At 40.4% G+C, this 25,106-nt stretch overlaps 1 protein-coding gene across 4 annotated transcripts in view; it reads left to right on the top strand.

Annotated features, from left to right (window-relative positions):
- The first annotated feature begins 3,565 nt into the window (after positions 1-3,565).
- Positions 3,566-25,106, top strand: part of KIZ (kizuna centrosomal protein) — a 113,144-nt gene continuing 91,603 nt past the window's right edge. For 3 of the 4 annotated variants that reach the window (XR_010342097.1, XM_012463438.3, XM_064375149.1), the window contains exons 1-4: positions 3,566-3,692; positions 9,575-9,637; positions 13,833-13,995; positions 23,015-23,104. Coding sequence is in view for 3 of the 4 variants with exons in the window: in XM_012463438.3 (XP_012318861.2) it covers positions 3,604-3,692; positions 9,575-9,637; positions 13,833-13,995; positions 23,015-23,104 (405 nt within the window). In the remaining variant the exon portion in view is untranslated. Of the gene's footprint in view, positions 3,693-9,574; positions 9,638-13,832; positions 13,996-16,742; positions 17,558-23,014; positions 23,105-25,106 lie in introns of those variants that run through there. The other variant, XM_012463440.3, reaches the window with a different exon arrangement.

The following is a 25,106-nucleotide window of genomic DNA, read 5'->3' as shown; positions in this document are numbered from 1 at the left end:
CACCAAGCATCTATTTCGAACATCTATTTCCAACACCACTCAATTAGTATTAGATCATGCCCCCCTTGTCCAGTCACATTTCTACACAACTGTCGATCATGCCTATCCAGTGAAGTCCCCATAAAAGACCCAAGGGGACAGAGTTCACGAAGCTTCTGAGCTGGCTGAACAAGTATAGGAGGTTCCAGAAGGGTGGTGTGCCCATGGAGGGCATGGAAGCTTTAAACCCCTCCCCCAGACTTCATCTGATTAATCTTTTCATCTGTATCCTTTGTGGTATTCTTATAATAAACTTGTAAATGGAGTGTGTTTGTGTGTGTGTGTGTGTGTGTATACACACACATATATATGGAAATACGTTGAAATTAGAATTTCCCAGTATTAGAATACATATGAAATTCTAATTTCAATGTATTTTCCAAAATCAATTTTTCATTTATTAACTGTTTTTGAGCTACAAAACCATCAATTTCATTTGGTGCACCCTAAGATTCATGTGATTTCTGGGCTGAGACGCTGGCTTCCCTTACTGTTTGCTTAATGGGACCACTAGGGATCCATATTTTGAACTAGACTCGCTAATATTACATAGATTTCCAGCTATGTGACTTTGGCCAAGTCCCTTACCTGCCCTGAACCCTTTTCCTCCCATGTAAAACAAGGGAGTGAGGCTAGTCTCCCTCTAAGTTATAGCTAAGACATTCTGGGACTTAAAAGAAGCCTTGATCTAAGCAGACTTGATGACTCCGGCCAGAGAGCTAAAAGCAGGGCTGCTTACAGAAATAATCTCAGCTAAATAAGGGTTTGAAGAAAAATATTAAAAGAGAGGGCTCCAGCAAATTAAATATTCAAAATGAAGAACTTGGAATTTAATAAAAGCCTGTCACCATTTAAAATGCATAATTTTAGCATAAATTCCCTAGAAATAGTCCCTTTGTTTGCTATGTGTTATTGTTAATAAAGGAGATCCTACATCTAAATTTGTCATACGTCATTAATGAATCAACCGTAGGATGCAAATTACAATTATTTTGAATTATGTATTTACTGCTTAATTACATTTAATTTTAGATTCTCCTAAAATTGCCTAATAAAAATTTGGGGGTGTTAAATGACTGCCTCATCTGCTTACTCTGTGCTACTTGCTGAAAATAGTTATATTGATTGTTTGGGATAATTAAAAGAAAAAAAAAACTAATCTGGGAGCATAGGTCCTAAAGAAAATATCCTAAAAATTTAATGCTTTTTTTTTTTTTTTTGCCTGGGTTGTAGTAAAATATTAGTAAAATGTTAGTGACACTAAACTCATTAAAATAAACCTTTGCACATTACCACTGAATCAATTGGATATAACTTGAATAACTAAATACAAGTCACATCAGTGCTACCCTTAGACTAGGGCAACAAGGCCTCTTCCCCGGCTTCTGTATATTAGAGGGTCTGTTCTAGCCTTTCTCTGCCCATGGTGCTCCACGCAAGGCAGGGAGTTCCCAGGGCCAGATGACAGGCCCACCTGGGGTGCACATATACGTGCTCTTCTAGAATACATTCTAAGTACCCAACACCCAGACATTCCCTGCTCAGAGGGGCCCAAGCTGCTTTCTAAGGTTTTAAAAGACCTCTTGGCTGAGTCTTTCCTGCAAGGGTGACCATAACTGGCATGGCTCAGTGCCAGGCCAAGAGGAGGCTGAGGTGGGGATGTGGGCAGAGTTAAGACTTGTTGGCTGGAGGAGGAGGAGAAGAGGCAGGGCACACACATCCCTGCCTGTGTGTGAGACCCCTCACAATGCAAGACTGAGCCTGGGGTGGGAAATGGGGTTGGGGGGAGCTAGAGAAGGAGGCAAACTAAATTCCACCCTAGTGTTCCAGGTTCTTAAGAAGGCATATTGGTCAAAGCAGAGAGGAGAACACTTATTTTACCTACAGTTTGTTATCTTGAATTATAATTTAATATTTAGGCAGATGGTATGGGGGCCTCCATTCACGCTGTTGCCGTGGACCTGGCAAATGTGAATGGAAGACTGAGTTAAATCATAGTTTTGTGTTGTTGGTCTTTGAATGTTCCATCTCTCTTACAATTTTAGTTTGTCAACCTTGCATCTTGTAAGTGTAAGTAAAATCAATGGCATAGAAAAGAAAACAAAAGAAGTGAAAAATAAGAGACTAAAGAAACTCTACAGGCTGGGCGTGGTCATTCATGCCAGAAATCCTAACACTTTGGGAGGCCGAAGCGGGTGGATCACCTGAGGTTAGCAGTTCGAGACCAGCCTGGCCAACAGAGTGAAACCCTGTGTCTACTAAAAACACAAAAAATACAAAAATAAAATTATCTAGTTGTGGTACTGCACACCTGTAATCCCAGTTACTCAGGAGGCTGAGGCATGGGAATTTCTTAAACCTGGGAGGCAGAGGTTGCAGCGAGCTGAGATTGCACCACTGCACTCCAGCCTGGGCAAGAGAGGCCATCTCAAACAAACAAACAAACAAAAAAAAAAAAAAAAAAGGAAGGAAGGAAGAAATGAACGAATGAAGGCAGGCAGACAGACAGGCAGGCAAAGTCTTAATTTTTCTGCCCAGTGGGTTCTGGAATATGATTGGCTTCCTTCAGGAAGCTTTTTCCCCAAGTTGGTGATGATAAAACCTAATGCTTTCTATGTGTTGGGTTCTCTTATAAACACTAACACATATTAACCAATCGAATTAATCCTTTGTTAACAGCCTCCCACTTTACATATGAGTAAACCTGGGCTTCAAAGGGTGACTTGCACATGGCCTGGCAGATGGGAAGCGGATAGGAAATGTGAACCCAGGCAGTCTGGCCCCAGGACTCCTGCTACAGGATCCTACAGGACGTTAGGAGCATTGTCCATTAGAGCTGTCTTCACAAACTTCTGCTTCCCAAGCGACTAGTTAGTAATTTTTCCCTCTCGCCAACGATACTGGCAGCTGGAGCACTAAACACATCCTTAGATTCAGCAAGGATTTTCGAGTAAAAGGTTGGTGCACTGTCGGGGCTGAGCACAGCTGTTTAGAATTTGAGGGTTTGTCTTTTTTTGTGGTGTTTTGTGTCGCTTTCGAGTGCTGATATAATAGAACAAGCTTAGCACAGTGCCTGGCACTCAGCAAATCCTGCCAAGAAAGGAGGCCGAGGAAAAGAAGTAAGCCAGGAGAGGCGGGAGAAAGGAAGGGAATGCGCCTCGTAAACATTACTGTAGTTTGTGCGAATTCTGGAAGGTGAGGGGAAAACAGACGCGGGTGCCGAAGCAGAGAGAAGAGGGCACCGAGACCCCGCCCCTCCGACGTGGCCCGCCCCGGCCTCACGACGCCCCGCCTCTGCCCCGCCTCTGCCCCGCCCCATGCAGGTCTCCGTCCCGCCCCCAACACAGCCGGCCTCCGCCCGGTCCCTCCGCGGCGCCCCGCCCTCCGTGGCGTCTTTGCCCCGCCCCTCCTCGGCGCCCGGCCCCCTACGGCGTTTGCCCCGCCTCCTGCAGCAGGCCTGGCGCGGTGTTTACCCGCGGTGCATCGTGGGGCGGTCTCCTCGGGCAACCCCGGCCCAAAAGCCGCCCAGAGGCTGTGCTGAGCTGGTGCAGCGGCGGCTGCAACATGAGCCAGACCCCCGCACCGTCTGCGCCCCAGTCGGGTCCCGACTACTACGAGAGGCTGGGCCAACTCCAGCACGGGCTGCGGGACAGGTACGTCCACTGGGGCAGGGGTGGGGAGTCGGCAGGCGCCGAAGGTCTTCCGCGTGCCCTGCCCCCTTGTCCTTCCCGCTCCCCGGCCCGAGGTTCCCCGGGGCCTAGGCCCGCGCGCAACGCCCCCCAGGCTTCCAGTGGGGCCTAGAGGACAACATTTACTAGAGACACCCCCTGTATTTGGGATGGGAGCGGAGAGAGGTGAGAGACCGCCCCCCGTCCCTCTCAATAGCTGCTAAAGCCTGGTCTCGGGTTTGAGGATGCGGCCGCGTCACAGAATTTGCCCAGAAGTGAAAGTGGGAGTTCTTCTACCTGTCACTCTCCATCAAGCCCTGTGAGTTTCTCTTGTCCCCTTTACATGCCCCCTCCCAACTCTCTTCAAATTGTCATCCCGCCGTGACAGCTGCACTGCATCAATGATGACAGGTCCTGGAACGCAGACGGGAATGTGTGTGTGTGTTTGTCAAACATGTGCCCTGTTTAACTCTGGAGACTTTTGTGGGGAGCGAGGGCTGGCTAGGTTTCCAGCGAAGGGATGAATTTCCAGGTAGAGAAGTCCAGCTTCCAGAAGGTTCATGATGCCTTTGATTAAGATGTGAAAGATGGGAACCACCGAAAACAGCTAGATCTAAGAGTGCATAGAAAGAGAAAATTATACCGCAATGCACTGTAAATAACCACGTAAAATAAATTGCTGGACCTCTTATTTAGCTGCTAAGTTAATTAGAGTTGTAAATCTCATTAGTTGACAAGAAAGGAAATGGATTTTTGGATCTCTTGATAAATAAAACATTTATTGAGTGTTAAAAGTTACAAAACCATTCTAGTGAACAGGAGAGCTGTGTGTGTGACAATGCTAAAATGATAACTAATTACATGGAAAATAAAGGCAGAAGTAAGTGATTTTGAAAAGGAATTACATTTATCTTATGCTAGATTTAATTCTTGTCAGATGTTTATAGAGCATCTACAACGGGCTTTCTTAATTGTCCTTATCATTTTTTTCCTTTGTGCTCCTTTTCTACTTCCTATTTTCTTTCTGACATATCATCACTCACCCATATCAGTGACCTTTTAATTTCTAACTTTAGAAAGAAATCACTTCCTGCAGAGCCTTCCCTGTTTCAACCCATTCCTTAACTTTTGTGACTCTTGGCATTCTTACAGCACTCATAAATAGCATTCTCTTTGAACTATTAGTTGTAAGTTATTTTTGTTTGCTGTGCTAGGAACACCTGGCTGTTTATAGTCCTTATGGCACAATAATTGTATAATGATTATGTACTTTATGATTAACACTTATTCCTTTAATTATTAAACAAGGTGAGGCTGTTGAAAACATATAAGGAATTTGAGTCAAATTTTATAGTCTGTTCATGGTTCTGCATTTGGAGGTTTGTTTTATTTTTAAGTCAGTACCAATCTGTTGCTGTGTGCGTTCATTTTTCATTTTAAGAATTTACAACTGATTCAAATTAATGCACATTACACACAGTTATAGAGGCAAATAACTCTAGATAGAGAAAAGGCTGCAGTAGAAACATCAAAATCTGGATTCTAGGTTACGAACAACTGTGTGACCTTGAGCAGGTTGTTCCATCTCTCTGAATCTTGGTTCTTTACCGGAATGAGGGGGCTTGACTGATATGCAAAAGTAAGCCACAGATTAGCCACAGATTTGTTTTTTCTCTTTGCTAGAATAATAGGCCTTAAAGAAAAAAAAAAAAAAAAAAAAGCTGAAAGCTGTAGTTTTGCAAAGCAATGTGTAAACATTATTATTGTCTGTATCCAATTTGAGTGTTTGGATGTACCTTTGTTTGTTTGAGACGTAGTCTCGCTCTGTTGCCCAGGCTGGAGTGCAATGGCGTGATCTCAGCAATGCCCAACTCCCAGGTTTAAGTGATTGTCCTTCGTCAGCCTCCCACGTAGCTGGGATTACAGGCACCCACCACCACCACCAGCTAGTTTTTGTATTTTTAGCAGAGATGGTGTTTCACCATGTTTGCCAGGCTGATCTTGAACCCCTGACCTCAGGTGATCTGCCTGCCTCTGCCTTCCAAAGTGTTGGGATTACAGGTGTAAGCCATCACACCCAGCCTTAGATATACCTTTTTAAACAAACACAAACAATCCCAGTGACTACAGAAACCACTGCTCTTAAATTTCTGAGTCATTTCATAGGTTGCAACCTTCGGTAGTCACAGCTGCTTTATCAATCCAGAAACTTCTGGGAAGTGAGAGACAAAAAAACTCCCTCTTTCTCAGCCCTTTTAGAGGTGGTCATTGCAATGTTAGCTGGTCAAATAACCAGCATATTTCTAGCCCAAGTCATCTTAGCTGTAATTACATGTAGATGCAATTTTATAGTCGGAATGTTTTCCTATATGTGTACAGTGTTTTCTCTGCATTGTGGTGAAAGTCAATAATTGAATCTAAAAGAGTCTAATGGAGTGACTTGTTACAGTGTGTATAACACCCACAAGCATGATAGAAACTTATAAGTGGAATTGGCTCTTATAGTTATATAAAAACATCCCTTTAAAAGGACCCATTAGCCAGCCATGGTTTTTTCAGTGCCTATATTGATTCAGAGTAAAATATCATAATAGTCTAGAAACTGATACTGAGATATTAGTAGAGTAAGCTGAAGATGGTATAGAATTGTGGTATCGAGACAAAAACAGAATAACAAGTGGCTTAAAAGTAGAAAACTCAGCCAGATAAGGACCACTCAGCTGTGTAAAACTGAAAGGTCCAAGTGAGGGGTGCAGGTGACTGAAAACATGAACTATGGGTAAGCATCCCAGGGATGGATGTTTCAAAGATTCTGAAATAGAGATTTAATATGTAGGAATTGCAAATCATGGAAAAGCTTTTCATTGAGGCAAATACCTGATTTTTAGTATTAAATTTAAAAAAAGACATGGAGGGCTCAGCATTCAGAGGTGCTGCAGTGTGGATGAGGGGCTAGAAAATAGACCTGTGAAGAAGAGTTAACAAGATTAGTGCCGTTTTGCCTGGGAGAGAAAGCCAAGAGGTGTTTGATTGTCAGGGTATGAAGTGTTATGATAGAGAAGAAGTGTGAGCAGCAGATGTCTGCATCTGCTGAAGAAGTTTTACATTCATTACTAAGAACTTGCTGCTTGGGAGGTGATAGATTTCCAAAGTGACTGTGGTTCTTTTTCACTAGAAGTCATAGATGAATTTTAAAAATTATTTTAAAGTGGCTGGGTGTGGTGGCTCAAACCTGTAATCCCAGCACTTTGAGAGACAGAGGGTAGGAGTTCAAGACCAGCCTGGCCAACATGGCGAAAGCCCATCTTTACTAAAAATACAAAAATTAGCTGACGGTGGTGGCACACGCCCATAATCCTAGCTACTTGGGAAACTGAAGTAGAATCGCTTAAACCTGGGATGGAGAGGTTGCAGTGAGCCAAGCTCACACCACTGTACTCCAGTCTGGGCAACATAGCAAGACTCCATCAACACAGCGAGACTCCATCTCAAAAAGAGAGAGAGAGAGAGAGAGAGAGAAATATAATTGTATAATATTAATATAATTATATAATTTAAATATTAATTATATATAATTAATGCAATTATATATTAAAGTAAATTCTAGCTTACAAAAAAGTTGCAAATGTAGGACAAAGACTTCTAATATTCCTGTCACCCAGATTCCTCAACTGTTATCACTTTATTAGATTTTCATTCTGTCTTTCATTGATACTGAGATATCAGTTCAGTATCTATATAAATCTTTCTATCTAAAACCGTTAGCCTTTTCTGAGCTATGAGAAGTGCATGTATGATGCCTCATCACTCCTGAAATCTTCAATGTGTATTTTCAAAAACCAAGGATGTTCTTGTACACAATTACCGTACAGCCCTCCTAGTGGTGAAACCAGCCCATAGACTCCATCAGATTTCACCAGCTATCTTAATGATGCCCCCCTACACCATTTTTTTTTTGTCCTGGTCTAGTGGCTCATCTGGGAACCTGGGTTGCATTTGGTTGCCATGTCTCTTCAGTCCCCTCACATCTGGAATGATTCCTCAATCTTTCCCTGTCTTTCATGTTCTTGACAAGTTCATAGAGTACAGCTTTCATTCTAGAGGGTGACCCTCAAGCTGAGCCTGTCTGATGGTGTCTCATTACCAGACTACAGTCATGCTTTCTTAGGAATACAACAGAAATGAAGCACTACCCCAGGGTGCAAGGTCTTAGATGTATTTAGAGGTCTTCCTATCCTTGTAATGTAATGACAAGTTACTCACACTATTCAGTCATTCATTCTTCATGAACTAAGGACCCAACTGATTGTGAAACTCTAGAGGGGGAGTGGTAACTAATACACATTTCTAATGTGGAAGCAATTATGCTATATGTCCTCCACTTCTATTCTAAGTTCACTCTTAGTGAGAAAGTAAAAATCTGTGATGCTGTTAGTTAAAAATGTGTGTTTTTGTCATTTTTTTCCTTTTAATCTTTTTTCTTCCCTTTTTAACATAGGCCTACTCCAGCCCATAGGTTGTGTTCCCCAAGTGAAGATTCTTTGTCTGGACCCCATTTTCTCACTAAATGAATTTTGGTTAAATAGTAGTTTCCATTTAACATTATGCAAAAGAAAGAAACTTATTTAACCTGTAATGTAGCTAACAGTGACTTTGGAGATGATCTTTTTTTAAAGGAAAAAAATTATCTGAAGAAATATAGAAACTAATAATTAAGAGCTCACAAATGGAACATGAGGCCAGCCCCTTTCCCTCAGGAAGCCAACCTGAGATCACCTCTGTTGGAGTCTTTATCTTTGTTTCACAGCCTTTTATTTAGGATTCTCCACTCGGATAATATGGTTTCTTTTTTAGCCTTTACTTAATGTTAACTTAGATTAGCAATTTAGCTCCAGTGGGTTTGAAGCAAGGTGGTGCTCAAATGAAACCCTCTGTGGCTAAACCTCCCAGGCCCTCTTCTTGGGACTGAATGACTTCATCATTTTTACCTCCCAGCCCCCTGGTTTTGGCTGCCTCTGCTTCCTTTGCTGCCCGGTTCCCCTCTCCCTACTGCTAGCACTCAGCTGAACAGCACAGGTTCAATCTTTACTGATAGTAGCTCCAGGAAAACAGCAACCTGTGACAAATAATGGTACCATTACAGAGTTATAAAATGAAATTCTTCCAAATTTGAAATGATAGTGTTAGGAGACCTGGTTTTCATGTAAGTGAGGCCAGGTTTGCTTTTCAGAGGCCTTTCTCTAGCTCATGCACTTGGCTGTGCCCAGGCTTGTCTGGTTGAAAGCAGAGCAAACCACCAGTCTTCAGTCTGTATACAAGATGTAATGGGACTCTATCACTGAAATGCCAGAGACTCAGAGAAGTCTAGCCACATTACATTTTATATACTTATCTTGTTTATTATTGTCTGTCCTTCTCGCTAGAATGTCAACTGTCTGAGGGCAGGGATCTTGGCTGGCTAGTTTACCATATTAGTTTCCAGGCCTAGAACAGTGCCTGGGTCATCATAGGCACTCAGGAAATGCTTGCTAAACTAAGGTAGCTGCTTCCCAGCCTTTTCCTATTGTGTTTCCCCATTTACTTTGTGAATCTTGTTCTTTTGCCTCATATTGGTGTTCATTTTGTTTTTTAGATTTCCCTGGTGACGGCTGCATACTTCTATGTCTTTGTTTTAGATGTATCTGGCATTTTCTTCTTAGACCAGAGAAACATTCTCATAAAGGAGTAATTTGGTATTTGGAGTTTTTTTTACCTCTAATCAACACCTTGCAACAAAGTCATGATTTCAAAGGAGAGCACGGTCTAAATCCAACTCCCTATTACTTATCAGTATAATTACTTATAAAATGTTTCTTTCTTTATTATAGTGAAAAGAAGAGATTGGACTTGGAAAAGAAACTTTATGAATATCATCTGTCTGATACATACAGGTAAGAGACGACAGTGGGGACAGTTTTCAAGCCAGGTTCCATATATTCATAAAAAATTTAACCCTAATGTTATATCAAAAATACTGTAGCTAAAGACTGATTTTTTTTTGTTTATTTGTTTGTTTTGTTTGAGAGGGAGTCTTGCTCTTTCGCCCAGGCTGAGTGCAGTGGTGTGATCTCAGCTCATGATAACCTCTGCCACCCGGGTTCAAGCGATTCTTCTGCTTTAGCCTCCCAAGTAGCTGAGATACCTGGGAAGGCACCCACCACCACACTGGCTAATTTTTCTATTTTTAGCAGAGACTGGGTTTCACTGTGCTGGCCAGGCTGGTCTCAAACTCCTGATCTTAAGTGGTCCCCATGCTTCGGCCTCCCAAAGTGCTGGGATTACGGCCATGAACCACTATGCCCAGCCTAATTGGAGTACTCTTAACCATTCTCTTATTTTTAGTGTGTAATAATTTGAAATAAAATACTGCAGTTTAATTACTATCAAATAAATTTGGTTAAAATTAGTATGAGATCAAAATATCTTATTTTCATTATTTGATACTTGTTTTATTTCAAGAATCTGTTTTGCCTAAAAATCTTAAAAGAAGACATAGTCTTATCTTTTTGGTTGCAATTTAAACACATTGAGCTTGTGTGATGATTAAGACATAATTTTGTGGTTGATCTTTTAATGTACTACTGTAGGCAGGGTTACCTGGTATCTCATTTGTTCACGGATATATGAGAATGACTGTTAAAATTATAAGCAGTGAATAATATATTGTACATATTATCCTTTTTAGGTTTCTTCCTCTACTATTAAGAGCAGACTTTAAATATTTTAATTTCTATTTTATAAAAACTGAACTTTATCCTTAAGCTAAAAGTACGGCATTACCTCTTGTATTATTCATATGAAGAACTTCTGGCTTTGATAGCGTTAAATTTGTGATTTATCCGTGTCACACTATGAGTGAGAAATGAAAAGATCTCATCCAGAAGAGAAAGGCTAAGAATCCTTTAAAATCAAATTACCTCTTAGGTCAGTTCTTTTCCTTGTATTCAAAATCATTCTTTGGTTTTAAGATTTAGTGTACTTCTAAAGCCAGATGTATGGCTTCTAAAGCAGCCATACGTGTCTAGTAACTCTGAAAGAGACAAGAACTCACTTGTTTTGTGTGAGGAAGAAATAGCCAGCATTGTGGATGCTGTGGCCTCAGGAGTGGGCTGAAGTCTGAGGGAATCCTTGGCAGCTGCCAGTTTTCTAGCCCATGGCTAAAAAGGCAGAAGACTTGTGTGTAGACGTTTCATGTAGTCTGTTCTTGGAAAGCCTCCTGGCCTTCTGGTGGTGGGAGAAGAGGATGGGCACCTTTTCCAAGCTATCAGTTCACTGAGCTGCTGCTTCTCTCCCAGTCTCTTACTGAGGATATGATTTTCTAAAAATAGGCTTGCTTAGATTGCCTGTAGGAGAAAATCCAAACAAGGCTGCTTCCACCTGGTACCTGCCAGAAGGCTGAGTCTGAGATGAGGGTCTGTGTGTAGGTGGTAATTTATTTGACGAGGTGATCACCTAAAATTGGAGAGTAGAGCTGGTCAGAACAAAATAAGAGCTGTTCACTGCAGTGAGCACCTGGGGCTCAGCCCCTCCAGACCTTCAGAGGAGCCTTCAGAGGAGCAATGTACCCTTCTGTTTTGCACAGTGACTCCTGCGAAAGGAGAGGGGGTTACATTCCTACTGGTTCCTGACCCCCACTGGTAAGGGCAGCCTCAGGTGGCATTAACTCCTTCTTATATCTAGGCTTTTCCATGCTGCAAACTCAGAAAGGCGTCCCTGAGATAGCAAGATGCTAAGTGCAGCTGAGGCAGAGGCAGATGTTCTCAGGTGATGTTATGCCACATGCAGCAGGCTGTGGCAGCTATGGTGACTGTGGCTGGTAGAGAAAAGCTTGGGCCAAGAGGTGTGAGGTGGGCACAAGCGGTGTCCCATCCAGCAGCCCACCAGACCCGCCATTATGTATACCCTTTTTAATTTACCATCACCATCTCTTTCCAGCCTCCCCCTAAGATTTGACACTGACTGAAACGTCAGGTTATTAAGCATGATGGGATCTTTTGTAATATAGTATAGACTTCTAGGCTTTGTGGTTAGTTTACCTCAGTTCTATGTGAGCCTCACCAGCTCTTAGCCTGTGACCTTGGGGCAATTACTCCAACATTCTGTGCCTCCATTTCTTCTGTCAAATGGGAATAATGATAGCTGTGAGAACTCAACAAGATTCATATAAAGCCTTAAAGCAGTGTCTGACCTAGAGTCAATTATTATTTATTATAATTTTATCAACATCCTTGTTCCTATTTATTGCCTTTGAGCTTTCTGACATGCTGTTTTCCCTGCCTGGAATGTTTTACCCTCATCTTTTCATTTTTGATTTTACCAATTTTGATTGACTCTCATTCATCTTTCAGGTTTTTTTTTTTTTTTTTTTTCGAGACAGGGTCCTGCTCTGTTGCTCAGGCTGGAGTGCAGTGGTGTGATCTCGAGTCACTGAAGCATCTGCCTCCTGGGTTCAAGTGATTCTCCTGCCTCAGCCTCCTGAGTAGCTGGTATTACAGGCAATGTCCCCACACCTGGCTAATTTTTGTATTTTTAGTAGAGACAGGGTTTCACCATTCTGGCCAGGCTGCTCTTGAACTCCTGACCTTAAGTGATCCTCCCACCTCAGCCTCCCAAAGTGCTTGGATTACAGGCATGAGCCACTGTGCCTGACCCACCTTTCAGGTCTTAGCTGAAAATTATTTCCACTGGGAAGGCCTCCCTGACTCTTTCAGCTAGGTCAGGTTGCCCAGTATGTAGAAGACCTTTTTAGTTTCCCTCATAGCATTCATTCATCATGTATTTACTTATTTCATTGTTTTCTTTGTTGAGCTTAGCTGAAAGACGTTGATATTTGGAGTGCTGAATATATGGATGATTTCTTGGGCAGATGAGTTACTCACTCATGTGTTCCACTTTGAAGGTTAATGTGGTGGCCGGAATGGAACTAGAATTTGGATGGAAAAGGCATGGTACTATTATACCCACTCCAGGTAGACAGCACCAGCAGCAGCTTTACTGAGCGCCTGAGTGTGAAAGACAGTATGTTGGGTTCCACCTCCATTACAGTTACTTGCATTCAAAAATGCAGAGACATGGGCAGCAATAAGACCAGCCTTCAGTTTTTTGTTCAGAAAGAAAATGAAGACAGCCAACCATGGTCAAAGCACAGAATTATTAACACGATAAAGACTTTCTTGAAAATTGTTGGCCTAGGGTTGGAATTTTAAGGTCTGTTGCTAAACAGTTTTGGACATCTCCAGCATCTTTGCAAATCTTTGTTTTAAGGGTGAATATTTTTGTCATTTTAAATTTATTTTTGTTTGATGAAAGAATGTTGAATAATTTATTGAGCCAACAATAGAAGTACTGTATAATAGGGAAGAAGAGTTAGAATTAACAGCATTGGTACCGTGAGAAAAGTGGACTGCATAAGTTGTACTATCCAGTCCGGTTTTTTTTTTAAGTACAGGAAAGTTGGAATGCAGAGTATGTTTTTGCTGTTACACTTTGGTAAGAGTCTTAAAGGTTTTTTCACAGTTGGAGTAGTTACAGTTCATATATTATTTAAAAATATTTTAATAGCGAATTATATTGTAATTTTTAACAAATATGTTTATATTCACTAAATGAGAAATTTTGGTATTTTAAATTTTTAAATTTCTTTTTAATTTCTTAATTTTATGGATTGTGATTTGTAGTTTGATTTCATTTCCATATGAGGAGTTGTTTTTGAAATTGTCTGTCATATATCAGAATATTAGTGAGACATTTGTTGAACATAGCCACGTAAACACCACTCTTGACATCACATTTAATTTTGAGAAATAAATCCATAGAAATCTTTACTGTATGAATGTTAGAATGTGGTCTTGTATATATTTCTCAGGAGAGTTATGCTTTAGAGGAAACCAGTATAATACCTCAGCGGTACCGCATTCATTTTCTGTCTCCAAAAATATATATATATATTTTGTCCTTTGGGTTTCAGTGGTTTGGGTAAAATATCATAGAATACATTGTCTCATTAACAATTTTGATAAAGAAAATTCTCTTTCTTAGATTGTCCAACTCTAGTCCATTGTTTTAAACCTGCTTTTATTTTTCTAGAGTTAAGCTGAAATGTGTGAAACTAAAGAATTATCTGAAGGAAATATGTGAATCTGAAAAGAAGGCTCATACTCGAAATCAAGACTATTTAAAGCGATTGGAGCGTGTCCAAGCTCATGTTGGGCACTTCACCACAAATACAGAGAAGCTTCAAAAACTGAAGGTGACATCTTGTTTTTTACTATGTTTTATTGTATTTCTTGTTATTTATTTATTTATTTACGAGATTGAGCCTCACTGTGTTACCCAGTTTAGACTTAACTCCTGGGCTCAAGTCGTCCTTCTGTCTCAGCCTCCCGAGTAGCAGGGATTACAGGTGCACACCCCACAGCCGTGTGCCTCCTGAGTAGCTGAGATTACACATGCGCACCCCATGTAGCTGTGTACTTCCCGAGTAGCTGGGATTAGAGGTGCACACCCCAGGTTTATGTTTTGTTTCTAATCTTTTTTTTTTTTTTATTGCTAAAATGAGAAATAATGAGTAGTAAGTTTCAGATCAGTGGTAGTCACTAATGTTCAGTTGTTCATACTTAGGATTAAGTATTAGCCTTTTCTGTGAATTACCATATGGCTAAATTTTATCAGAGAACTTGATACTGCATTTTCCAACATTCTTCTTTAGTTGAGGAATCAATGGGATATCTATAACACAGGCAAGATCACTAGCCAGTACCTGGCACAGTGTGACACATGGAATTTGTTGGCTGAATGACTGAATTTGAGCAGCATTGGGGTTCTCTCTAGAAACTGCTTCTGTCTTGAAAGGGTTGTTTTTCTATAGTCTGGGCCCCTCTTCTCTGGCAAACAGTGCATTGGGATAGCAGTAAGGGTAGGACTGTCCCTAAGGAGTTTGCCTTCATGCTCCTGGACTGTGCGATCCAGAGTGACTGCCCTTGCAGCCCTCTCTGGTTCTGGCACCTTCTTCGCCTTAAGGTGGAGGTGCTTAGCTACTTGCTGCTCTACAAATTATGCCAAATGTGGAAGGCCAGGAGCTAGGCCTTTATCCTCACTGTTTGTACTGGTCAGGTATTGTCCAATTTAACCCAGTTGAACACTGGTCACAGGAGGAGTTGGATTCAGTATTCTGTCTGCTACCCTGCTACTGAGCCCCCAACATTTTTTTTTTGCTCTATAGTTTTTCTTCAGCCTTTTATTGTAAAGTTTTCAAATACACAGAAGAATTACCATAATTAATATGATGAACACTCATAATTCACTTAGCTACAATAGTTGTAAATATCTTGTTATGTTTGCTTTGTATGTATATATTTTTTTTCTCTGAGCCATTGCAAGTCTGCTGCAGGCATCATGACACTTCTTTCCTAAGCACTTGAGCATGGATCTCCTAAATGCAGGGGCAGTCTCCTACATAATCATATCATTATCACATCTAAGAAGATTAAAAGTGATTCCGGCCGGGCGCGGTGGCTCAAGCCTGTAATCCCAGCACTTTGGGAGGCCGAGGCGGGTGGATCACGAGGTCAAGAGATCGAGACCATCCTGATCAACATGGTGAAACCCCGTCTCTACTAAAAATACAAAAAATTAGCTGGGCATGGTGGCGCGTGCCTGTAATCCCAGCTACTCAAGAGGCTGAGGCAGGAGAATTGCCTGAACCCAGGAGGTGGAGGTTGTGGTGAGCCGAGATCACGCCTTTGCACTCCAGCCTGGGTAACAAGAGCGAAACTCCATCTCAAAAAAAAAAAAAAAAAAAAAAGTGATTCCATAATTTTTTTTTTTTTTTTTTTTTTTTAGATAGGGCCTCAACCTGTCATCTAGGCTGAAGTGCAGTGGCGTGATCACGGCTTACAGTAGCCTCAACCTTCTGGGCTCAGGTGAGCCTCACTCCTCAGCCTCAAGCTGGGACTATAGGTGTGCACCACCATGCCTGACTAATTTTTTATTTTTCATAAGATAAGGTCTCACTATGTTGCCCAGGCTGGTCTTGAACTCCTGGTCTCATGCAGTTCTCCTGCCTTGGCCTCCCAAAGTGCTGGAATTAATAGGTTTGAGCCACTGCACCCAGACATAATATTATTTAATATTCAGCTCATATTCAGATTTCCCCACCTCTCCCAAAAAGTAATTTATTTTTCCAGACCAGAAGCCAACTAGGGATCACACATATTGTTTGTTTTTTATGTTATTGGTTATTTTGCCTTTTTTTTTTGTCTCTTTTAATCTCATTTAGTCTCCTACTATTTCTCCTTTTTTTCCCCCCATGTCATTGGCTATTTTGAAAAAGGGCAGTCCATCTGCTTGTAGAATGATGCACATTCTGAATCTAAGGCATCATTAAACTTGCACAGCATCCCCTGTATTTCCTGTGAACTGGAAATGTGGTCTGTACAAACGCTGTCCAGCAGAACTTTCTGCAGTGATGGCAATGTTCTGTATCTATTCTGGTGCTATCTAATACAGCTACTGCCCATATATGGCTGTTGAGCCCTTAAAATGTGATTTGTGACACTGAGGACTATATTTTTAATTTTGCCAATTTTAATTAATTTTAAGTTAAATAGTCACAGCTGAGGTTATACTTCCAACTGTATCCCATCAGGAGGCCCATGATGTCAGGTGGCCCCTGAGTGAGACTGACTTTGATCCCTTGGTTAAGGTGATGATCTCTAGATGTCTCTATTGTAAGGTACATTTTTTTCCCCTTTGCATATTAGTAACTAATCTATGGAGTAATGGGTTGGCATCATGGGACTATTGTGTTCCTCAATATCCTTTTACTTAATGGTTTTAGAATCTGTAGATGAGCCTTGCCTGAATCAGTTATTTCTAGCGGAGGTTATGAAAAATGGTGATTTTCTGTTTTACTGTATCTTCTGTTAGCTGACTTTCCTCTGTAATGAAGAGCATTTTCCTCCTTTTTTTTCTTTCAACCTCTTTTTTTATTTTAAGTCTACAACAGCACCTGGTATTCTCAGGAAGTCTCCCATCCAAGTATGAAACAGGCCCAACCCTCGATCAAGAGATCGAGACCATCTTGGCCAACATAGTGAAACCCCGTCTCTACTAAAAATGCAAAATTTAGCTTGGCATGGCGGTGCATACCTGTAGTCCCATCTATTCAGGAGGCTGAGACAGAAGAATTGATTGAACCCAAGAGGTGATCAGAGATCCTGCCACCGCACTCCAGCCTGGCAACAGAGCGAGACTTTGTCTTAAAAAAAAAAAAATCTTCTGATAGCATAAAAGACCAAATCATGGCACTACACTCTGGAAAGATGTGAGTTCCATGGAGAATTGGACTTTGGCTGTCACCCTCAGTCCAAAGCCAATGTTTGTTGTGTGCCTACAAACCCAGACAGCAATGTCAGAGACCCCACCAGTGATCCCACCTTCTTCAGCAGGCTGTGCAGTGAGCTGAGGTTCAACACAGGGGATGTTTGTCTCTGGTGTTTTCCCATTTCTTTCTTCTTCTTCCTTTTGGGACAGTGTCCAGTGATGGCCCAGGTATGCCAGAACCACTTGTCTCCTCTTAATGCTGCCCATCCGGGTATCGGATCTTTACCTCCTTTCTTGACTGACCTCACATAAGTCTTAGGAGAAAGGTGTTCAGAGTGCATTGCCCACACACCCCAAAATGCCACGGGAATTTCACCTTGAATAGACTACAGTTAATACAAATGAACTTCAAATTGGTGGAATTCCGGAAAGTGAAACCAAGTGAAGCAATATGAGAGAAGTGGGGATTTTGCCCAGATTAAAACCAGGTGAGTTTCTCCCACTTTGTAGAGGTGGGCTGGGCCCAGTTCATTATATCATGTTAAAATCTCTTAAAATGGGCTAAATGCTGAAAACACTGTCAACTGATTTTATGACTCATAATACTTTATTTGGAGGCCTATAATAATTTTTAAAGCTTTTAAAGGTTATTGACCTGTTATGTAGTTTTGAAAATATGGTGGTGTATCTATGTTGCTATTTGTCGGTTGGATAAAAAGCCTGAATAAACACAGTTCAAAAATATAAATATTAGATCTGGCCATGGTGGCTCATGCCTCTAATTCCAGTGCTTTAGGAGACTGAGGTGGGAGGATCACTTGAGGCCAGGAATTCGAGACCAGCCTGGCCAACGTAGTGAGACCCCAAATGTACGAAAAATTTAAAAATTAGTGAGCTCTGGGTGTGTATACCAGTAGTCTCAGCTGTTCAGGAGTCTGAGATGGGAGGATCATTTGAGCCTAGGAGGTTGAGGCTACAGTGAGCTATGATGGTGCCACTGCAGTCTAGCCCAGGTGACAGAGCAAGACCCTGTCTTTGTAAAAAAAATAATAATAATAAAATAAATTTTAAAAATCCAAGAATGTAAATATTTGTATTAACGCTGTGAGGAGTGTGCCCTTCTCTCCCTCATTCTGCCTCCATTCCCTGTATTAGCTGCTTTTGTAGAAGGGTCCCCAGTTGGTCCTAACTTAAAGCATTTTCACTCAGGTGCCCATTATCCTTGTCTCAGGTTGGGTTCTCCCTGAAGCAGACCTGGAGAACAGGGATTTGACGTTAAGTGGTTTATTTGGGAGATAAGGAATATCAGTAGGCAAGCAGGGAGGGGAGGCAGGGAGAGCACTAGGTATATTATTAAGCCAGCTACCATAGTCAGCCTCTAGTGCTGAATCCTACAGGGAAGTTCTGGCAAGTGGTTTGCACATTTGGGATATATGTCCAGCAGCTCCTAAGCAACATTGATTGAGGACAGATGGGTGAGGTTGTAGGTGGTAGGGAGTAAACCATATGCTCTCCACAGCAGCCTTCCCGGGTTCTGAGAAGCCTTAGGCACAGAGCCCTGATTCCAGAACTTAGGAGTGGCCAGAAAGATCCCAGAGACGTGTGTGGAACATTGCCAACATCTGCCTTAATTAGCCTCCCTCATGGCAGCATTGCCAGGCATGGGGCCGACATGTCAGGGCATTCAGGGAGGATCCCCGTGGCAGGCACGAAAGCTTTCATCTGGTTAGGTCTCTCTTTGGCCTGAAATGCTGGACCAGGCTTTTCAGGACAAAGCCCAGATACTGGTCTCTGCCTGCACAGAACAGCCTCACCATTATTACTCCTCTCAACACACAGACACTCTCACTCTCTCTCTCCCTCTCTGTTGCTGTCTCTCTCACACAACTACACAGACATGCACATTTTTTCTCCCCATCTCTCCCTAATCTGTCCCCCTCCACCTTCTCCTGCCATCCCCATTTCTCCCTCTTATTTTTTCCCCTCTCCTATTCCTATCTCCCCGCCTCTCCTTACCCCCAAATCTGTCTCCTCCAGATCCTCTAACTCTTCCACCCCGATCTTACCACTGTCTCTCTACATCTTTATCTCCTGCACATACACACACACACACACACACACACACACACACACACACACACATTCTTACATGCACCCACAGTACTTTAAGCATGCTGCACAATTTGCATTTCCTTGAAAGCACCACATTATCTCATAACCTCCTTCAATTAGAAGGCCTTTTCCCCGCCTGCCCTGCCTTAGGTCTGTGTCATAATTATCTCAGTAAGCACTTCCTTCATGGTATTATAATTGTTTACATGTCTGTTTTCCCACTTCACTGTGAGCTCCTTGTCTTATTATTTCAGTGCTCTCAGTATCTGACCCAGAATATGGCACATAATAAGCACTCAGTAAGCATTGAGACTTTCCCCTTGACTGAAATTAATTCTCCCATATTTTTTACCTTATTCTCTTATGGACCATGAACAACTGTGTAAGAACTAATGTGGTATTGATGATACTCTTTATTATACCTTCCCAGTTAGCATTTCTGTTTAATAGCAGAGATATTCTGAATATATAATTTCATTATTTAAAGATGTCATTCTCCAGGCCTGGATAACATGATGAGACCCTGTCTCTACAAAAAATAGAAAAAATTAGCTGGACGTGGTGGCACTAGCTCTACTCCTCTAGTCCCAGCTATTCGGGAGGCTGAGGTAGGAGGACTGATTGAGCCCGGGAGGTTGAAGTGCAGTGAGCTGTGATCATGCCACTGCAATAGAGCCTGGGTGACAGCAAGACCTTGTCTCAAAAAAATAAAGTAAAATAAAATAGATGTGATTCTCCATGAAAATTCAGTCATTAGGTTATGTATGGCTATTAGGGGCTAATATTTGAGGAGAACAAATCTTTTGAAGTCTGATTTGATTTCTACTAAGGATTGCGACAGACGTTGTGGGCAGGGCACAACCTTCAGGCCCCTGGAGGACAAAGTGTGTAGCAAATGCCTTTTTTTTTTTTTTTTTTGAGATGGAGTTTCGCTCTTGTTCAGTCTGGAGTGCAATGGTGCGACCTCGGCTCACCGCAGCCTCCACCTCCCAGGTTCAAGTGATTCTCCTGCTTCAATGAGAGTGTCTTGCCTGTTAATATGCATTAGTTGAACAAATAAAAGTTCACCCATATCTTTTGGTAACAGTTCATGATCTAAGACGAAGCACAGATATTGGAAAAAAAGAAGAGAAAACAAAAGACTGTGAATCTTAGTCCCATCTCTCATACTCACCCAAGGATCAAATCAGCCCATTATGTAACTCTCTGTACCCATTTCCTCAACTCTAACATGAGGAGACAGGGCCAGCAGATCTTAAATGTCGATTCGGTTCAATTATTTACTTATTCTGTTACTTGAGAATTAGCTCTGCAACCCTGGAGAACAATGAAAAAGGAAGTCTGTGACAAAAAAGGTAGTGGTGGCACTTTCAGGCAAACAGTGAAGCGATGGAGAGGAAATTGACGGAAATGAGAATACGGAAAGAAACATAATGGAAAGCGTTTGTGAACATGGAGAGAGATCCCAGAGACCTGAAACTTCTGCCAGAACCTCCATCAACCCCCAGTCATTGTTAACAGATTTCAGTAATTAAGCTGAAATAAATTGCTTGTGCATAGTGAGAAAGTAAATGGGAAGGTCCTCCTAAGTTTAGGTAGGGAGCATCAAGCCAATGCTGTGAAGGGATACGGTGACAGACAGAACAAGTTACCTGATGGATTAACTCAGTGCTCTTGGGTTTATTAAAACAGATTTCTCGGGTTGGGGCGGGGGAGATGAGGGGATTATCCTTAGAGGGGCTCTAGACCAGGAGATGTTACTGGGGCATGAGTAGGCTCTAAAGAGCACTGTGGAAAACTCCTGCTCTCCAGTGTTCACGATATGGATAATAACCAAGTGTTGCATGTAAAAATAAAAGGCAAAAAAAAAAAAAAAAAGAGAACAAAGCATTTTTTGATGGAAATCCAATGGACTTAGGGGGTACCCACGTACAGTCTGTATCAGTCATTAATTTATCATAGTATCTCCCTGACTTCATTCTGCCATTTCTATTTTAGAATATCTACAGTTCAGTGACTTTTTCAGATGTATTGAGAGCAATCTAAGTTGGGCCCTTAAAGATACTTCTCTCTGTTCTTTAGGAAGCCTTTATGCAGTTATCACTTCCTTTTTCCTTCAGCAAAATGAATTGAACAAATCTCTCATATTTCTATGAGAAAGTGCTCTGTCTTTGGAAGGTATGACTCTGAAATGATCCTATAATAAGGAAATCAGGTACAATATTCATTGATCTCAAAGAGTGTAAGAAAACACTTGTGTCACAGGAAAAAAAAATTTCGTTTAACCTGTAATTGTATGTTTATATTGTAATTCATCCCCCATTTGTTTTTTGAGATATTATTCCTTGGAATCTGTAAAGGATGCCTCTTTAAAGCCCTTGGGGTTAAAATTTGAACATCTCTAAGTTCAAAGGGATAGATATAGTACAGAGAGATGTAAATTGTATCTTTGTTATTGCTTTATACATTCTTAGTGTATTATTTTATCATTTGTACTGGCCTTATAAAATTTTCATTTAATTGGGTATCTGTTTAGAGAATTACTGCCATCTATCATATTAATAGTACTCTGCTGGAGGAAAAAAAAATCCATACCTAACTGTTACTAAAAATGAGACAGCATATATTAATAATACCTCTTAAAATATTTTGAGGGAAACAAATCAGTTTGGTTATTATTGCCCATTTGTTTTTTGTGTGTCAAAACAAAGCTCAGTCCTATTTTATGTTCTATCAGAGAACTAAGAAAACAGCTTTCTAATTTCATCATCTCATAGGTGTGTTTCTAATCGCAGTGCATAACTGCCTAATTTAGAAAATGTTCTGATACTTATCTGTGATGGACCACAATCCATGACTTTTTTAAGGCTTTAATTACTAGCGTACTGAATCAAAGTGCTTTTTTATGCCTTGCTTTTAAGAAAAAGTCATTTTAAGATTGAATCACTTTCACCAATTATAGTGTAGTAATGATGCAGACATCTTTATGCAGTTATTAGTGCCAGAGCAAACTGGATTCTGATCATTGATGTCTGCAGTATATTTTTATTCATAGAAAATGGAATTTGTTTTAAGTTGATGATCTAGCAGGTATACTCAATTGATGTTATGTAGATATATAGGTAAGAAATCAGTAGGATTGTTTTTTTTCTTTTGTTTGGGCAAAACTTTTCAAAGGAAACACTGTCTAATGTGTTACTTCCCTAATAAAGCAATTATATTTTTGTGATAGTTTAAAGTATCAAACTGTATATATATATGTGTGTGTGTATATATATATAAATTTTATTCACTAAATTGATGAAAGTAAAAATCTATCAAATCTTTTTTTTTTTTTTTTTTTGAGATAGAGTCTTACTCTGTTGCCAGGTGCCAGGCTGGAGTGCAGTGGCGCAATCTTGGCTCACTGCAACCTCCGCCTCCCGGGTTCAAGCAAATCTCCTGCCTCAGCCTCCAGAGTAGCTGGGACCACAGGTGCGCGCCACCACACCCAGCTAATTTTTGTATTTTTTAGTAGAGATGGGGTTTCACCATGGTCTCGATTTCTTGAGCTCGCCCGCTTCAGCCTCCCAAAGTGCTGGGATTATAGGCGTGAGCCACCGAGCCCAACCCAAATCTTATTTTATTTAAAAATTGTAGCATTTTGTAAAATTCAACTTTTGATATGTGTTATTTGCAAAATTGTTCATTTTCTAAGATAAGGTGAATTTCTTGGCAACATCAGCTTTTACTTTCTACTTCAGTGCTCCCTGTATGTTGCAAAGACTGCAATATAGAGACAGGTGCTAGTTGTAAAGATATTTATCACAAAATCAAACTTTGTTTGTATTTAGATTGAATATGAGACTCAAATTAAGAAGATGCTGCTCAAAAAAGATAGCCTAGGACCAAAAGGTGAACTGAAAGATGAAGACAGAGAAAAGGTAATAAACTAAATGGATAAACTTTCTGTTAACAGAGAGTTTCTAGAGTGTTTATATTTTAAGATATTGTTTTAAAAAAAATCATCCTATTGGTAAGATCCTTTTGATTAAACCTTAAGTGATTATTTAAAGATTTTTGCTTACAGTGTATTGCTTTAATGTCTAATTTAATTAAATTTGCTGAAAGGAAGGAGTTACTTTGGGGTAAAAGGATGGACTCTAAAGAAAACCTCAGTGTTCTCAATAGGTAAAATTGTTTTTCTAAATCATGCTTTCTAGCTGCTCTTTTCTTAGTTTGAGAAGAGTTTTGAATGAAAAGTAAACAAAATATGGCATTTTGGTTCTTTTGTGTGAATATATATAATTTTGTACATTTTAACCTTTGCACAGAAAAAGTGGAAAAAAAAGATTGCGTATTTAAGCAATAGACAAAAAGATCGGCAAGGAATACTTAAATAAATTCTGTTATGTATCTGCTGTAATGCAGGCTTCTAATCCTCCTGCCTATCTCCATATAAATGATTCTGTTCAAGACCATAGATGTTTTCTTCGCTAAAAGCAGTAAAGCTCTTTTAGATGAAATGTCTAAAAACATCTTGTAATAACTTGGAGCATGCTGGCAAGAGTAGTCACTTGTGACTATATGTGAAACCCCCTCAGCCAGTCGATATTGTAATAAGCAAAAATGGTAGCATCACTCCATTATTCAGAAAAGCCAACAGCATGCTTGTTCCTTAGGCTGCAGCATTCATTAAGAAAAGCTTACTGGGCTGAAAGCTGGAAACAGATGATAACGGGATATGATTTTCATATTTAATGCTTTCCTTGGAAGAGTATGTGTGCTACAGATTGATAGAAGAATCAACTGCTACTTTACTAAAAGACTTTCAGGTTTGCCCTATAGCTACCGATGGAATCATTCAGCCAAGAAATTAACTTTTTCTCCTTTTACCTGCTTTATATATCTGCTAAGCAGGCTGCCTGGCTGCCAGTAAATGTTATTATGCAGTTAACTGTTTGGTATTTAAGACTCTTATCAGAAAAGAAACAGAGGCCACACTATTTTGTTTTTATGGTAGGAGGAAGGTTTAGTTTTTCTTTCTTCCCTGCATTAGCAGGCATTAATCTGAGTTTATAGGAAGTTTTAGTTTTCCTTTCTCACAGATTAAAAAGTTAAAAAAAAAAAAAACTAGAATTTAGAGCATTCTTTAAACTGTAAGATACAAAACACCAAGCCCCAGCAACCTTGACCTATATAAAAAGGCCTTTAATGATAAATGATGTATATGCCATTCGATGTGGGCCAAATGTGGTATGATGTGATAGACTTCTAAACCATTCAGACAGTTTTTCCGTTTGACATTCGGTCATGAAATAATTGATGTGTTTTTAATCTATAAGCCAGTTAGTTCTTTCTATGCCATTCTTGATAGACATATTCTTAGTATGGCAGTGTCAATGGTACTTCAGTAAAATGGAAGGTTTTTTTCCTTTATTTACACTACTGGTTCTTTACATATAGTTATGGAGTCTCCTTTTAGGACATATTTAAAATTAGAGCAAGAGACATATAGTTGACAACCCTTTAAAATGTTACATATAATAATTAGAAGTCTTTTCATTTATATGGAAAGGTGTCATCTCCTTAAATGCTTTGACTATTGGCTATATAAGAATCAATTAGGTAAAATTTGGAGAAATTTATGTTCTGCCTTTTCTAATTTTCCATTGATGTTCAACCAGTTAAAAGGTAAATACATTTCAGTGAAGTAATGTTTAGTTAATCCTTATCATATATTAATTCCTGAACAATTCCTTATCATATGAGTTATGTCTTATTGTTTAGGGGAAATCCAAGCTCCTCTTCTCTGGGAAGTGATATGAATTGGTCTTGGTCATTGGTCTCCAGGGCCTTTCCTGAAGCATAGTGCAAGTCACTGGTTGAATCAGTAAATAGTTACTAAGCATCTGTTCTGTTTGAGAAGCCACAGTAGGTACCTAT

This window comes from Aotus nancymaae, unplaced genomic scaffold (genome assembly GCF_030222135.1).
Source record: "Aotus nancymaae isolate 86718 unplaced genomic scaffold, 86718_ANA_hifiasm-v0.15.2.pri h1tg000001l, whole genome shotgun sequence".
NCBI classification, from domain to species: domain Eukaryota; kingdom Metazoa; phylum Chordata; class Mammalia; order Primates; family Aotidae; genus Aotus; species Aotus nancymaae.
The sequence above is the reverse complement of the archived record's forward strand: the minus strand, read 5'-3'. Positions and strand labels throughout refer to the sequence as shown.